Genomic DNA, 15456 nt, shown 5'->3' with positions numbered 1-15456 from the left:
AGCCCAGCTAGAATTCCATCACCTCCACTAGCTTTGTTCATAGTAATGCTTCCTAAGGCCCACCTGACTTCACACTCCAGGATGTCTGGCTCTAGGTGAGTAACCATTGTGGTTATCAGGGTCATTGACACCTTTTTTGTTTATTTCTTATGTGTATTCTTGCTCAGACGGTAAAGAATCTGCCTGCAGTGTTGGAAATCCGTATTTGATCCCTGGGTCAGGAAGATCCCCTGGAGAAAGGAATGGGTACCTACTCCAGTATTCTTTCCTGGAGAATTCCATGGACAGAGGAGCCTGCCACGCTACTGTCCATGGGGTTGCAAAGAGTCAGACATGACTGAGAAACTAGCAATTTCACTTATCCACTGTCATGGTAGTCTTTCCTTATAATTTTATTTATTTATCCATTTATTTTGTTTTTGGCTGTGCTGGGTCTTCGTGGCTGGCAGGCTTTTCTCCAGTTGAGGACAGCAGGGTCTACTCGTGTTGTGGTGTGCAGACTTCTCACTGTGGTGGTTTCTCTTGTTCCGGAACATGGGTTCTTGGGTCTGCAGGCTTCAGTTGTGGCACATGGGCTTCATTGCTCCGAGGCATGTGAGATCTTCCTAGACCAGGGATCAAACCCATGTCTCCTGCACTGGCAGATGGATTCTTTACCACTGAGCCACCAGGGAAGGTCTGTCACAGTATTCTTAACAGCACTGATTCTGGTCAAGGAATTCACTTCAGAGCAAAAATATGTGTGGCAGTGTGCCCATGCTTGTGGAAATCACTGGTCTTACCCTATTATACCCCATCATTCTGAAACATGTAGTTTGATAGAATGGTGAATCTCTGAACCAATCACCAGTATGTGATAGGGTTTCACCCATAGCAGATTAATGGGTCTAGGAATCAAGGAGTGAAAATGGGAGTGGCACCAGTCACTATTAACTCTAAGGACCCCTACAGAATATTTGCTTCTTGTTTCTGTGTTTTTCTGTCTTTCTGGCCTGACACTCTGACTTATAGAGGAAGGAATGTTTCTACCAGGACACAAAACGGTGATTCCACTGAGCTGAAAGTAGATTGGCACTCAGGACCTTTGGGTCTGCATTCCTCTGAATCATCAGACAAAAAAGAAATTCTGTGGTGGCAGAGGTGATTGATGGCAACTACCAGGAAGTAGTTAGATTATTCCACAAAGGGTGTAAGGAAGAGTGTCTGGAATAGAGAAGTTTCACTAGTCTCTTAGTGTTTTCATTCCCATGATTAAGGTCATTGAAAAACTTCAACAAACACGTCAGACAGTAGTTCTAATGGCTCAGACTCTTCAGGAATGAAAGCTTCGTTTACCTCACCAGGTGAAGAACAGTGTTCACCCGAGAGCCTTCCTGAAGCCAATAAGAATATAAAATATGTAGAGAAATAATTCAGTTAAAATATCAGCTACAAAATAAATATCAGCTACAGCCATGTGAGCTGTTACAGATATGAGGACTGTAATTGCCAAGAGATTTCCTTCTTAGCGTGATGTGGATAAATTTGTGTACGTGTAGAGCAAATGTCTTAGCTTTCTTTCCAGTCTTTTTTCCTTGTCATGTGCATATCCTGACTGTATAATATAGAGGTTGAGGGCTGTTCATTTGCCATTATAGTATTTAAGTTACCATATATCATGGAGAGAAATAAATATCACTCAAAGAATTTACCTACTTTTCTGGGGAAGGAGATAGTACCTTTTCCATTATCCACAAATGGGTGCATTATGTTAGGTGGAATGTAACTTTATTCTTTTTTATATGTGGAGATAACATATGGCTTTAGGAGATATCTATGGGTGCCATGGTGATTATGGATAGATTATAAGGTTAGTTTTATGTGTCAACTTGGCTGGGATGTGGGCTGTCCATTTATCTGATTAAACATTATTTTGGAGTGTGTCTGTGAGACTGTTTCCAGAAGTGATTAGTGTGGAAGTGGTGGACTCAGTAAGGCACTTGATCCTCCCAATGTACCTGGGTATCATCCAGTCTGCTGGGCATCTGAATGTAACAGCAATGCAGAGGAAGGTTGAAGTCAGTTTCTGCTTGCCTGGTTGACGCCGATCTTTAGGTGCTCTAGGTGATCCTGATTCTCAAGACTTTGTACTCAGACAGGAATCTGTACCATTGGCCCTCCTGTCTCAGGCCTTCTTTTGAATTACGACACTTGCTGTCCTCAGTCTCCAGCAGTGTTCCAGGCAACTGGCTGAATTTAGTAAAATGGCATCATGCTAAACACCTAAATAACTGTTAAACAATACAGATTGATTTTCAATATCTTTTTAAAGGAATCATATTCTCTAAATGTAGAATATATATTCTTCATAGGTGAAATATGTTTTCTGAAATCTGGATTTTTCAAAAGTTTATATTTTACCTCTTTCCTAACGTGCCACTCTAATGAAAAATAATGTATTAAATTAATAAATCTGTAACAGAAGGTGAGTGGAATCACATCATTTGACTAGATATTTTGATAATTTCTGGAGGGTATAAAGTGGTTTGAATTGTACTGAAGGTCAGAGCAGAGCAGAGGAGTCTGTTGACCAAACATCTGTAGGAGAAGGCTACACGGAGGTCTGAGTTTCTTGGAAGCCTCCAACTGTCTGTCCTGTACTCACCAAGCTAAATTAAGACTTAATAGGTTATACAGCCCACTCATATGCTCATAATTTGGCATCAGACTTCTCATTCAAAGAAAAATCCATTAGGAAATGTCCTTAATGACAGTAGAAGAAAATGCATACATGTAGCCTGCACTTTCAGTTAGTCTTTGGGTCATTACAGTGTATGAAAAAGCAAAAATCCACGTAATTGACAGGAAACCATCTGAACAATGGAAACATTGTATACCAATAATAGTCAACAAACTACAGACATATACAATTAGAATGAATCTTTAGGGAGAAGATTAAAAGCAACTTGAATGTGATCAATCCACTCCATTTTCCTAGAACTTAGAATGCTTCAGAGGAATTAAAATAAGACAAATGAACTGGTCTAATCTTCTGACCTGCACAAGACTCCAGGAATATAGAGTAACGTATTTTTAAAAACTACTTGTAGCTGGAAACCATTCTACGGTCACCGGTTAACCTCTTTCTCCAGCCACACCCGTCATCACCAGATAGGCTCATGAAAAAGGCAAAATGAAGACAAGAACAAAGTTTACGCATGAGCCCTACATCAGTAACTTCCACTTAACATGGACAGCCTGCCTAAGGTCATGTCAGAGTGCTCCATTTGCCAGGACAGGGTCCAGCATTGAGTCCCCAGTACTTCACAATTAATGGGGGTAGTTAACCAGCTACATGGTGGTAGGTTGATCACTTTGACAGTTTTCCATCAAGAAAGGGTTGGTGTTTTGTTCTTACTAGAATAGATATTTACTCTAGATACAGATTTGCCTCCCCTGCAGACAGTGCTTCCGCTGTGGACACCATCTGTGGACTTACAGGATTCCTTATCCACTGTCATGGTACATTTCATTCCACACTGTCATTCCACATTTCATTGCCTCTGATCAAGGAATTTACTTCATAGCAAATGAAATGTCATAATGGCCCCATTATTATCAAATTCACTTGTCTTATCATGTTCCCTAAAGTTCTGAAGCAGCTAATTTGAGTGAAAGATATAATGGACTTTTAGAACTAAGTTACAAAATTTCCTGTATGATAATATCAGAAAGTTCAAAGTTCAGAAGGATGTATATTTTTTGAATCTACATCCAGTACATAGTACTGTTTCTCAGATAGGATTTGCTCTGCTTCATGGATCACAGCCTTACTGTGGCAAAGAGGCTGTGGAAACTCAATGAAGTTATGAACCATGCCATGCAGGGCCACCCAGGATGGACGGATTATAGCAGAGAGTTCTCACAAAACATGGTTCACTGGAGGAGAGACTGGCAAACCACTCCAGATTTCTTACTACAAGAACCCCATGAACAGTATGAAAAGGAAAAATGATATGATATTTTTGGGGGTGACAAAGATGACACTCCCCCCAAACTCGGAAGGTGTCCGATATGCTACTGGGGAAGAGTGGAGGGCAATTACCAATAGCTCCAGAAAGAATGAAGAGGCTGGGCCAAAGCAGAAATGACGCTCAGTTGTAGATGTGTCTGGTGTCTGGTGGTGAAAGTAAAGTATGATGCTATAAAGAACAGCATTGCATAGGAACCTAGAATATTAGGTCCATGAATCAAGGTAAATTGGATGTGGTCAAATAGGAGATGGCAAGAGTTACCATCAACATCTTAGGAATCATTGAACTAAAATGGAAGAGAATGGGTGAATTTAATTAAGATGACCATTATATCTACTACTGCAGGCAAAAACTCCTTAGAAGAAAGGGAGCTGTGGTACATATACACCATGGAATATTACTCAGCCATTAAAAAGGATTCATTTGAATCAGTCCTAATGAGATGGATGAAACTGGAGCCCATTATACAGAGTGAAGTAAGCCAGAAAGATAAAGAACATTACAGCATACTAACACATATATATGGAATTTAGAAAGATGGTAACGATAACCCTGTATGCAAAACAGAAGAAGAGACACAGAAATACAGAACAGACTTTTGAACTCTGTGGGAGAAGGTGAGGGTGGGATGTTTCAAAAGAACAGCATGTATACTATCTATGGTGAAACAGATCACCAGCCCAGGTGGGATGCATGAGACAAGTCTCGGGCCTGGTGCACTGGGAAGACCCAGAGGAATCGGGTGGAGAGGGAGGTGGGAGGGGGGATCGGGATGGGGAATACGTGTAAATCTATGGCTGATTCATATCAATGTATGACAAAACCCACTGAAATGTTGTGAAGTAATTAGCCTCCAACTAATAAAAAAATAAAATAAAATATGAAAAAAAAAAGAAGAAAGGGAGTAGCCCTCATAGTCAACAAAAGAGTCTGAAATGCAGTACTTGGGCAGTCAATCCCAAAGAAGGAATGTCAAAGGATGTTCAAACTATCATGCAATTGCATTCATTTCACATGTTAGCAAGGTTATGCTCAAAATCCTTCAAGCTATGTGTGAATCCACCAGCAATATGTGAAGTGAGAACTTCCAGATATCCAAGCTGGGTTTAGAAAAGCAGAGGAACCAGAGGTCAAATTGCCAACATTTGTTGGATCATAGAGAAAGCAAGGGAATTCCAGAAAAACTTCTGTTTCACTGACTACACTAAAGCCTTTGACTGTGTGGCTCACAACAAACTGTGGAAAATTCTTAAAAGAGATGGGACCATCAGACCATCTTACATGTCTCCTGAGAAACCTGTATGCAGATCAAAAAGCATCAGTTAGGACCGGACATGAAACAATGGACTGGTTCCTAATTGGAAAAGAAGTATGTCAAAGCTGTATACTGTCACCCTGCTTATTTAACTTATATGCGGAGTACATCATGCGACATGCTGGGCTAGATGACTCACGAGCTGGAATCAAGACTGCCAGGGGAAATATCAACAACCTCAGATATGAGGATGATACCACTCTAATGGCAGAAAGTGCAAAGAGGAACTGAAGAGCCTCTTGATGAGGGTGAAAGAAGTGAAAGAGGAGGCGCAAAACTCAAGATTAATAAAACTGAGGTCATGGCATCCCATCCCATCCCATCATGGAAAATAGAAGGGAAAAAAGTGGAAGCACTGACAGATTTTATCTTCTTGGGCTTCAGAATCACTGAGAATGTTTACTGCAGCCATGAAATTCCAAAAGATGCTTACTCCTTGGAAGGAAAGCCATGACAAACCTAGGCAGCGTATTAAAAAACAAAGATATCTGTTTGCCAACAAAGGTCCATATAGTCAAAGCTATGGCTTTTGCAGTAGTTGTGTACAGATGTGAGAGTTGAACCATAAAGAAGGCTGAGTGCTGAAGAACTGATGCTTTCATATTTTGGTGCTGGAGATTTGAGAGTCCCTGGTACAGCAAAGAGATCAAACCAGTCAATCCTAAAGGAGATCAATTCTGAATATTCATTGGAATGACTGATGCTGAAACTGAAGCTCCAGTATTTTGTCCACCTGATACAAAGAGCTGACTAGTTGAAATAAACCCTGATGCTGGGAAAAACTGAAGGCAGTCTTTCCTTTCCTGCCGGAGAAGGAGGTGGCAGAGGATGAGCTGGTGGGCTGGCATCACCGACTCAGCGGACCTAAATTTGACCAAACTCCAGGAGACAGAGGACAGAGCTGGTGTGCTGCATTCCATGGAGTCGCAAAGAGTTGAACATGACTTCACAATCGAACCGCAGTTCGCAACTCAGGCTGAGAAATATGATTCTAAATTTAGTAGAGTTTGTTTTTACTTAACTTGTGATTGTGTTGATTTTTTGAACACTGTAAAGGATAATGTTGTCAGCAACTTCTCAATATTATAAGGTGTTGTAAAATGAGGAGAAAAAAGTATTTATCCATGTACATAAGAGAGAGGAGCTATAAATTCTCTAAAATCTCAAGATTAAATAATTGATATATCTTCATAATAAAGAGTATTTCTGTTGTATTGTTTCCAAGTAGCGTTTTCATCTGATATCATCAGTGTTTCAGACAACTGGATGAATGTAGCCTGATAGCTTTTACATCTCACTAACATTAAATAATACATTTGTCATTTCATAGTTTCTTTTTTTTAAAGGTATCTGGACAATACTTCTAAAATGTAAGCTTTGTAAAGGTTTATATTTTACATCTTTCCCAACATTCCACTGCAATGACTTATATGATATACAAAATGAAAAAAAAAAAAAAAAACTCTAACAGAAATAAAAATGGGAACACATCAGTGAAGCGATTTTAGTGAATTTTGGAAGGCATAAATTAGTATGGATTTTTCTGAAACATACATCAGAGCACTAGAATCTATTGATTAGATATATTCAAGAGAAGGCTCCATAGGAAGTCTGACATCTGACAGGCCTCCAGTGCCTATTTCATACCTACCCAACCTAAAGAAGAACTTGGCAGGTGATACATTGTGCTCAACCTTTTCATTCAAACAAAAGGCCAGTTATAGAATCAAACTTTGTGGTTATCAAAGAAATATACACCAGTTGCCCGTATTAGAAATATAGGCTTTGAGTCATAACAGTTTGTGAACCATCAGAAATTTAGATAACCTACAGGAAAAAAATAATCAGAGCAATGGGAATATTATACAGCAACAAAAAATAACAATCCAGGGCAATATGCAATAACATGGATCCTATAGTGAAAAATAATAAAAGTATCTGGACTTTGATTTATTCACTCCATTTCTGAGGCTTAGGGATGTCCCCTAGGGAACAAAAACAAGATAAATGACTTGGTCTAATCTTATGACCTTCACTTTTGGATATATGTAATAAAGATATTTTTACTTATACTGTTTAATTGTTAATCCAAACATCTACCTAAAGAGTTTCTCCTAATATATAGCAGGAGCTAATCCTCCTGCTAAGTAGAGCAGGATTAATCACTTTAGGGATATGATACTTGCAATTGTCATGAAAGAAACCTAAGATTGGTGTGCTGCATTCCATGGGGTCGCAAGGAGCTGGATATGACTGACCGACTGAACAACAGGAAGGTGACCTGACATTCAGTGACCGTTGTCGGCTTAGTAATCTCCATGGGCTCATCACAAGATTGATAATCAGCCTTGCAATTTTGCTTCATTTTAAGTATTCATTTCAGTTCTCTCTCGATTATTTATAGACACAAATTCCTGTGATTGTCCTCCATTCACTCAAAAACAATCCTAACTTTACTATAGAATTAAATGTAATGTAAGTCTCTAGACTACACAGCGCTTTTGTTATCAAAGACATTATATTCCATTTTCTTCAGTGATTATACCATTATATTGCTTCATGCATTTATGAAGCCACACTGAGAATATATGTGTGAACTCTGATAATTTACCTCTTTAATTATTCTAATGTTACATGAACACTTGATTAAAATTTATCTTTATTCTTGGTTTTGAGTTACATATCCACATATTTTAAGATGTTTACTAGAAATCCCACCTTAGTGAGTCATTAAAATTCTAGGATAGTTATAAGAGGAACAAACTTATACACAAAACTACAAATAGCAATATCAGATCTGCACAATTATATGACTATTTTAACAAGAGGACAGATATTAATATGAGTTTTAAGCATTTATCCTCAACATTTTTGCCAGTGAATCTATGGCTTTCTTATTTCTGAGGCTGTAGATAACTGGATTTAAGAACAGAATTATGACAGTGTGAAACAGGGAGTCCATCATATTCTGATCATTTTCTTGTAAAGATCCAGGGCGCACATACATGAAGAGAAGAGGCCCGTAGTATAAAGAGACAGACAGGAGGTGGGCTCCACAGGTGGAGAAGGCCTTCCTTATGCCTTGCAAAGACTTCTTTTTCAAAATTGTACAGAGAACTGGTGCATAAGAGGTAAGAACAATGGAAATGGTGAATGCCTGTATTGACCCAGCAAAAATGAATGCTATCAGAATGTTAATGGAAGGGTCAGTACAAGAAATCTTTAACAGTGGTATAATGTCACAGTAAAAGTGATGTACTATGTTGGAATTGCAGAAGGTTAATCTGAGGAAGAAAACATTATGAAGTGTGGCATGGAGGAGGCCACCAAAATATGACAAAACCAACAGCCAAATGCATAGTCTGTTGGTCATGATCATTGGATAAATTAGTGGTTTGCATATGGCCACATAACGATCATATGCCATAGTTGCCAACAGAAAACATTCTGTAGTTACACAGATTACAAAGGAAAAAAATTGTATCTTGCATTCAGAAAGAGAGATCATTTTGCTCATGGCAAAGAAGTTGAGCAGCATCTTGGGGGTCACTGTGGAGGATAACCAAATATCCACAAATGCCAGATTCCCTAGGAATAAGTACATGGGGATGTGAAGTTGAGGGTCATTGCAGATGAGAGCAACTAGACCAAGGTTTCCCATGATGGTGATGAGGTATATTATCAAGAACAGCAGAAACAGAGGCACTTGCCATACTGGTTTATGTGTAAGTCCTGTGAGAATGAACTCTGTCAGCTCTGTTGCATTTTTTGTTTCCATATCATTAATAGATTGCATCTGAAATACAATGCAGTAAATGGAGAAAACATTTCTCAAGAATTTTAAAGAGGAAATTTGGTTAGGGTAATATGAATCGAGCCATATACCAAGCCTGAATGCCCTTTATTTTATTTACTCTTACCAAATACTTGAAAAGTATTTGCAGAAATCATTTTATTGGAATAATATAATTATTTCAGTTCAAAATATGTACAGCTATGAATGGACGTAGAAGAAGAGAAAGACATTCTGAACATGATCAAATTTATGAGGGATTATTAAATGAGAGGGAGGAAACGTGTTTAGGGCATGGATATAGTGTCAAAATTAAGATGTTAGAAGGGCATGATTATAAAATAAATTGAATACTAATGAAACTTTATTGAATTTTGTTCTTTAAGGAATAGACAAACTGAAAAATTTTAAAACATGGAGATGCATCCTCAGTTATTTTTAAAGTTAAATAACTGGTTGAATAAAGTAGACTTCAGAGGATGTAGCCTGGCGTCAGAAGTACTAATCTGGAAGCTGTGACTATTGACCAGTGATTCTTACAACAGTTACCCATTAGAAGTACCCATTAGGGAGTGGTACAAAATAGATTCTGAGGTATTATTATCAGAGTTGATTCTCTAGGCCATGAATGTTATCTAGTCATTGTATTAATGTTTCCTAGGTGATGAAAATATATGCAGAAATCTTATTCCATGTGTGCTTTGACATTGGGGTGATGAGGAATTCAAACAGATAGTTCAAAGTAAATCAGAATATAGAACCACTCGCACTTGCAGACATATTAGATGTAAAGGGGTGGTTAATAATAAAAGAGAGAAAGTCATAAGAGTCACTTGATTACCAGGTAGAAAGTCATCAAATATTGAGATTGAAAACTCAGATGTGATGGCAAGTGTTTGCAAGGAGCAACCTCTGACCATCCAGGTGTTATATACTAAGCATTATGATTCCATAGGAGCATAATAGAAATAATGATTTGGGAATCATTAATGTAGCTAATAATAAAATGGAAAAGACTAGCGATCTCTTCAAGAAAATTAGAGATACCAAGGGAAAATTTCATGCAAAGATGGGCTCAATAAAGGACAGAAATGGTATGGACCTAACAGAAGCAAAAGATATTAAGAATTCACAGAAGAACTGTACAAAAAAGATCTTCATGACCCAGATAATCACGATGGTGTGATCACTCACCTAGAGCCAGACATCCTGGATGAGATGGTTGGATGGCATCACCGACACAATGGACATGGGTTTGGGTGGACTTTGGGAGCTGGTAATGGACAGGGAGACCTGGCGTGCTGCGGTTCATGGGGTTGCAAAGAGTCGGACACAACTGAGCGACTGAACTGAACTGAATAGTAATAATAAGTATTCATATATTTCACAATCATTTGAATCAGATTATGTAGCTAGTTATAAACATGTCAATCAGAAATATATTAATTCACTTATTTGACAAGAAAATTTACTTTGTAAATTTCTATTTTTAATAAATATGCTAACTCTACTTAGAGTCTCTGTTGTCACAGAGAAATGACATTCTCTAGAAATCCTGCTGGATTTAATTGAGGGCATTTATTCCCCTACCAGTTTTCTAGAAAAAAAAATTTAACCCCCAGCCTGGAATATTAATACAGGCAATGTAAATAAACAGTGGCAACAGCTGCAGTGGCTAAATGTATATTTGTTTGAATGTGCTTCCTTCTATAAAATTTTAAACAATTCAACAAACAAAATATTTCAATTTAATGTGTGGGTACTTAAGTCATAACTTTGAAAGAGCACTTAGGAAACACTTTCTGCATACAGTCTTATATACATATATATACATATACATGCACACAAATATATATATATATACACATACACACACACATACCTACAACCTTTGTGAGTGTGTATATATATATATGTATACAGTCAATTTCATATATATGTATGAAATTATATTTCAATGAAATTATTTTAATTTCCAAAGAAATTGCAGTCAGAATTGGGTTAAAGGAGAGAGAGGTTACTATTTTAGTGATTTAACTTAAAAATCAATCAGAGAATGTAGTTAAGTTAATGGAATATATATTTTGAGCAAAATTATCAGAAGGATCTTACAGAGGAAACATTATGATGTAACTCTGTAAACTCACACTTATTTGTTTAATGTTCTAGTTCACCAAAACATATCTTACAGAATCATTATAATTAATCATATAATTATGTATCATTAAAGAGTACAATATAGTCTTGGATCTATTTTGCTCATCTAGATTTTACTTATAATAATAAAATAGATTATTCAGTATTTGTTTTCCATTTTCAACTATGTTGGCATTTTTGCAAACCAAATCAAATTAGTGTAAAAGTTAACAGTATTTTAACATTAGTTTTAAAAATAGATGTTATAGAAAGGTGGGAGGGGGGATGGGGATGGGGAACACATGTAAATCCATGGCTGATTCATGTCAATGTATGACAAAAACCACTACAATATTGTAAAGTAATTAGCCTCCAACTAATGAAAATAAATGGAAAAAAAAACCAAATCATTCTGTCTTACCTATAGCTACCAAAGTTGAGATCCTTATAGTGTTTGACTTTTCAAAGTAGAAAATAATGCAAAAGTACTGCATTGACAAGAACACCAGCAGCAATATTTTGCACTTTGATTCATTTTGGAGGTTTCATTATCCAAGTTCAGGAAAATGCTTTTTATTTGAATTTGTTTTGAACACAAGACTCAAGCAGTTTTAGAACCGTGCTTTTACCAAAAAGGTGTGATTGAAGAACTGTTAATAAAATTCCCCTGATAGAGCCCATGGACTCAGTCCCATTAGGGCAAACCTAAGATGTTCCCCTGGGCACTGTGAGCTTGGACATTTATGAAAAATTCAGGTTGTTCCACGGGGCATTACAGAATCTGAAATCATAAGAAGCAGTCCTTATAGAGGGTTCAGTTTTTTTCTAATTTTTATTAGAGCAGAGTTGCTTTAGAATGTTGTATTAGTTTCTACTGTATAGCAAAATGAATCAGTCATACATGTACATTTACCCTCTCCCTTCTGGACTTCCTTCCCGTTCAGGCACCACAGTGCATTGAAATTAGTACACTCTCTAACACCATACACACAAATGGACTCAAAATAAATTAACCTGAATGTCAGGTCAGACACAATGGAATCCTTAGAGGAAAACATAGGCAGAACTGTGACATAAATTACAGCAGGATCTTTTCTGACCCACCTCTTAGAGTCATGAAAATAAAAACAAAAATAAACAAATGGAATCTAATGAAACTCAAAAGCTTTTTCACAGCAAAGTGAACTATAAACAAGTTAAAAAGACAACCCTCAGAATGGTAGAAAATATTTGTAAACAAGGCAATGGACAAAGGATTAATCTCCAAAATATACAAGCAGCTTATACAGCTCAATATCAAAAAGCAAACAACCCAATCAAAAATGGGCAGAGACGTAATCGACATTTATGTTTAAATAGATATTTAGGCAAAGAAGACATACAGATGGCCAACAAACAAGTGAAAAGATGTTCAACATCACTAATTATTAGAGAAATGCAAATCAAAAATATTAATACAATGAGGCATCACTTCACACAGGTCAGAGTGGCCATCATCAAACAATCTACAAAGAGTAAATGCTGGGGAGGGTATGGAGAAAAGGGAACCCTCATACCCTATTTTTGTGAGTGTAAAAGTAGACATCCACTCTGGAAAACAGTATGGAGGTTTCTTAAACAATGAAATATTCAGTTACCATATGCTCCAGCAATCCTACTCCTGGGTGTATACCCAAGAAAATCACAGTTCAAATAATACATGCAGCCCAATGTTCATAGCTGCACTATTTACAGTAGCCAGGACATGGAAGCAACCTAAAACCTGACAGCATCAGAAAGTGAATAGCTGTTGCAGTAAAACTCCTCTCTCTGACATCCCTGAAGGACACTGGTGATGGAGAAACATTCCAGTGAGCAGAACTTTGACCATTGCACCTGGTTGTTCACTTTATTCTGGAGAAATGGACAGATGTGTGAATATATACCAGTTCACTGGTTTGGCCAGTGGTTTGGTGGGATGTTCAAAGCCTTTGAAGGAAAATGACTGGAAATTGATGACAAGGAGATCTGTAAAAGAGTTATGTTAATAATTTCTCTGAATGGGCACAAAACATGAAGATATTTGTGTCCCATGTGAATATTCACACCCACACACAAAAGTGGTCTCAGCAGAATAGGATATTATCATTAAGTGATTAAGATGACCCAGTGACTGGTCACTAGTTACTCTTTCTCAAGTAACCTTGTCATCATTCAATTGTTGTTCAGTTGCTCAGTCATGTCCAACATTTTGCAATCCCATGGACAGAAACACGCCAAACTCCCCTGTCCTTCACCATCTCCCAGAGCTTGCTTAAACTCATGTCCATTGAGTTGATGATGCCATCCATCCATCTTGTCCTCTGATGTTCCCATCTCCTCCTGTCATCTGTCTTTCCCAGCATCAGGGTCTTTTCCAATCAGTCAGCTCTTCAAATCAGGTGGCCAAAATATTGGGGATTCCTTCTCAACATAAGTTCCTCCAACGAATTTTCAGGATTGATTTTCTTTAGAATTGAATGGTTTGATCTCCTCGCAGTCCAAGGGACTCTCAAGAGTCTTCTCCAACACCACAGTTCAAAAGCATCACTTCTTTGGTGCTCAGCCTTCTTTATGGTCGAACTCTCACATCCATACATGACTACTGGAAAAACCATAGCCTTGCTTAGACGAAACTTTGTTGGCAAAGTAATGTCTCTGCTTTTTAATATGCTGTCTAGGTTTATCTTTTCTTCCAAGGAGCAAGTGTCTTTTAATTTCATGATTGCAGTCACCATCTGCAGTGATTTTGGATCCCAAGAAAGTAAAGTCTGTCACTGTTTCCATTGTTTCCTCATCTATTCACCACAAAGTGATGGGACTGAATGCCATGATCCTAGTTTTTTCAATGTTGAGTTTTAAGCCAGCTTTTTCACTCTCCTCTTTCACCTTCATCAAGGGGCTTTTTAGTTCTTCTTCCCTCTCTGCCATAAGGGTGGTGTCATCTGCATATCTGAGGTTATTGATATTTCTCCTGGCAATCTTGATTCCAACTTGTGCTTCATCCACCCTGACATTTCCACCTGATGTAATCTGCATATAAGTTAAATAAACAGGGTGACAATATACAGCCTTTATATATTCCTTCCCCAATTTGGAACCAGTTCATTGTTCCATGTCCAGTTCTAACTGTTGCTTCTTGACCTGCATGCAGGTTTCACAGGAGGTGGGTAAGGTGGTCTGGTATCCCCATCTCTTTATGAATTTTCCAGATTGTTGTGATTCACACAGTCAGAGACTTCAGCATAGTCCATGAAGCAGAAGTAGGTGTTTTTTCTGTAATTCTCTTATTTTTTCTATGATCCAACAGATGTTAGCAATTTTATCTCTGGTGCCTCTGCTTTTTCTAAATCCAGCTTTAACATCTGGAAGTTGTCAGCTTGGAGAATTTTGGGCATTACTTTGCTAGCATATGAAATGAATACAATTGTGTGGTAGTTGGACATTCTTTGGCACTGCCCTTCTTTGAGATTGGGATGAAAACTGACCTTTTCCAGTCCTGTGGCCACTGCTGAGTTTTCTAAATTTGCTGGCATATTGAGTGTAGCTCTTTAACAGCACCATCTTTTAGGATTTGGAATAGCTCAACTGGAATTCCATCACCTCCACTAGCTTTGTTTTTAGTGATGCTTCTTCCTAAGGCCCACTTGACTTCACATTCCAAGATGTCTGACTGTAGGTGAGTGATCACACCATTGTGGTTATCTGTGTCATGAAGATCTTTTTTATATAGTTCTTCTGTGTATTCTTGCTACCTCTTCTTAATATCCTCTGCTTCTGTTAGGTCCATACTGTTTCTGTCCTTTATTATGCTCATCTTTGCATGAAATGTTCCCTTAGTATCTCTAATCTTCTTGAAGAGATTTCTAGTCTTTCCCATTCTATTGCCTTTCTCTATTTCTTTGCATTGTTCACTTAGGAAGGCTTTCTTATCTCTCTTTGCTGTCCTTTGGAACTCTGCATTCAAATAGGTATATCTTTCCTTTTCTCCTTTGCCTTTCACTTCTCTTCTTTTCTCAGCTACTTGTAAGGCCTCCTCAGACAACCATTTTGCCTATTTGCATTTCTTTTTCTTGGGGATGGTCTTGATCACTGTCTCCTGTACAATGTCATAAACTTCTGTCCGTAGTTCTTCAGGCACTCTATTAGATCTATTCCCTTGAATCTATTTGTCACTTGGC

General features: G+C 37.8%; 1 protein-coding gene across 1 annotated transcript; it reads right to left on the bottom strand.

Moving 5' to 3' along the window:
* Nucleotides 1-8176: 8176 nt before the first annotated feature.
* Nucleotides 8177-9106, bottom strand: LOC122428785 (olfactory receptor 5H8-like). Its single transcript, XM_043448893.1, has one exon. The coding sequence runs from the start codon at nt 9104-9106 to the stop codon at nt 8177-8179; it is 930 nt and encodes a 309-aa protein (XP_043304828.1).
* Between the last annotated feature and the right edge of the window lie 6350 nt (nt 9107-15456).

This window comes from Cervus canadensis, chromosome 27 (genome assembly GCF_019320065.1).
Source record: "Cervus canadensis isolate Bull #8, Minnesota chromosome 27, ASM1932006v1, whole genome shotgun sequence".
In the NCBI taxonomy this organism is placed as follows: domain Eukaryota; kingdom Metazoa; phylum Chordata; class Mammalia; order Artiodactyla; family Cervidae; genus Cervus; species Cervus canadensis.
The sequence above is the reverse complement of the archived record's forward strand: the minus strand, read 5'-3'. Positions and strand labels throughout refer to the sequence as shown.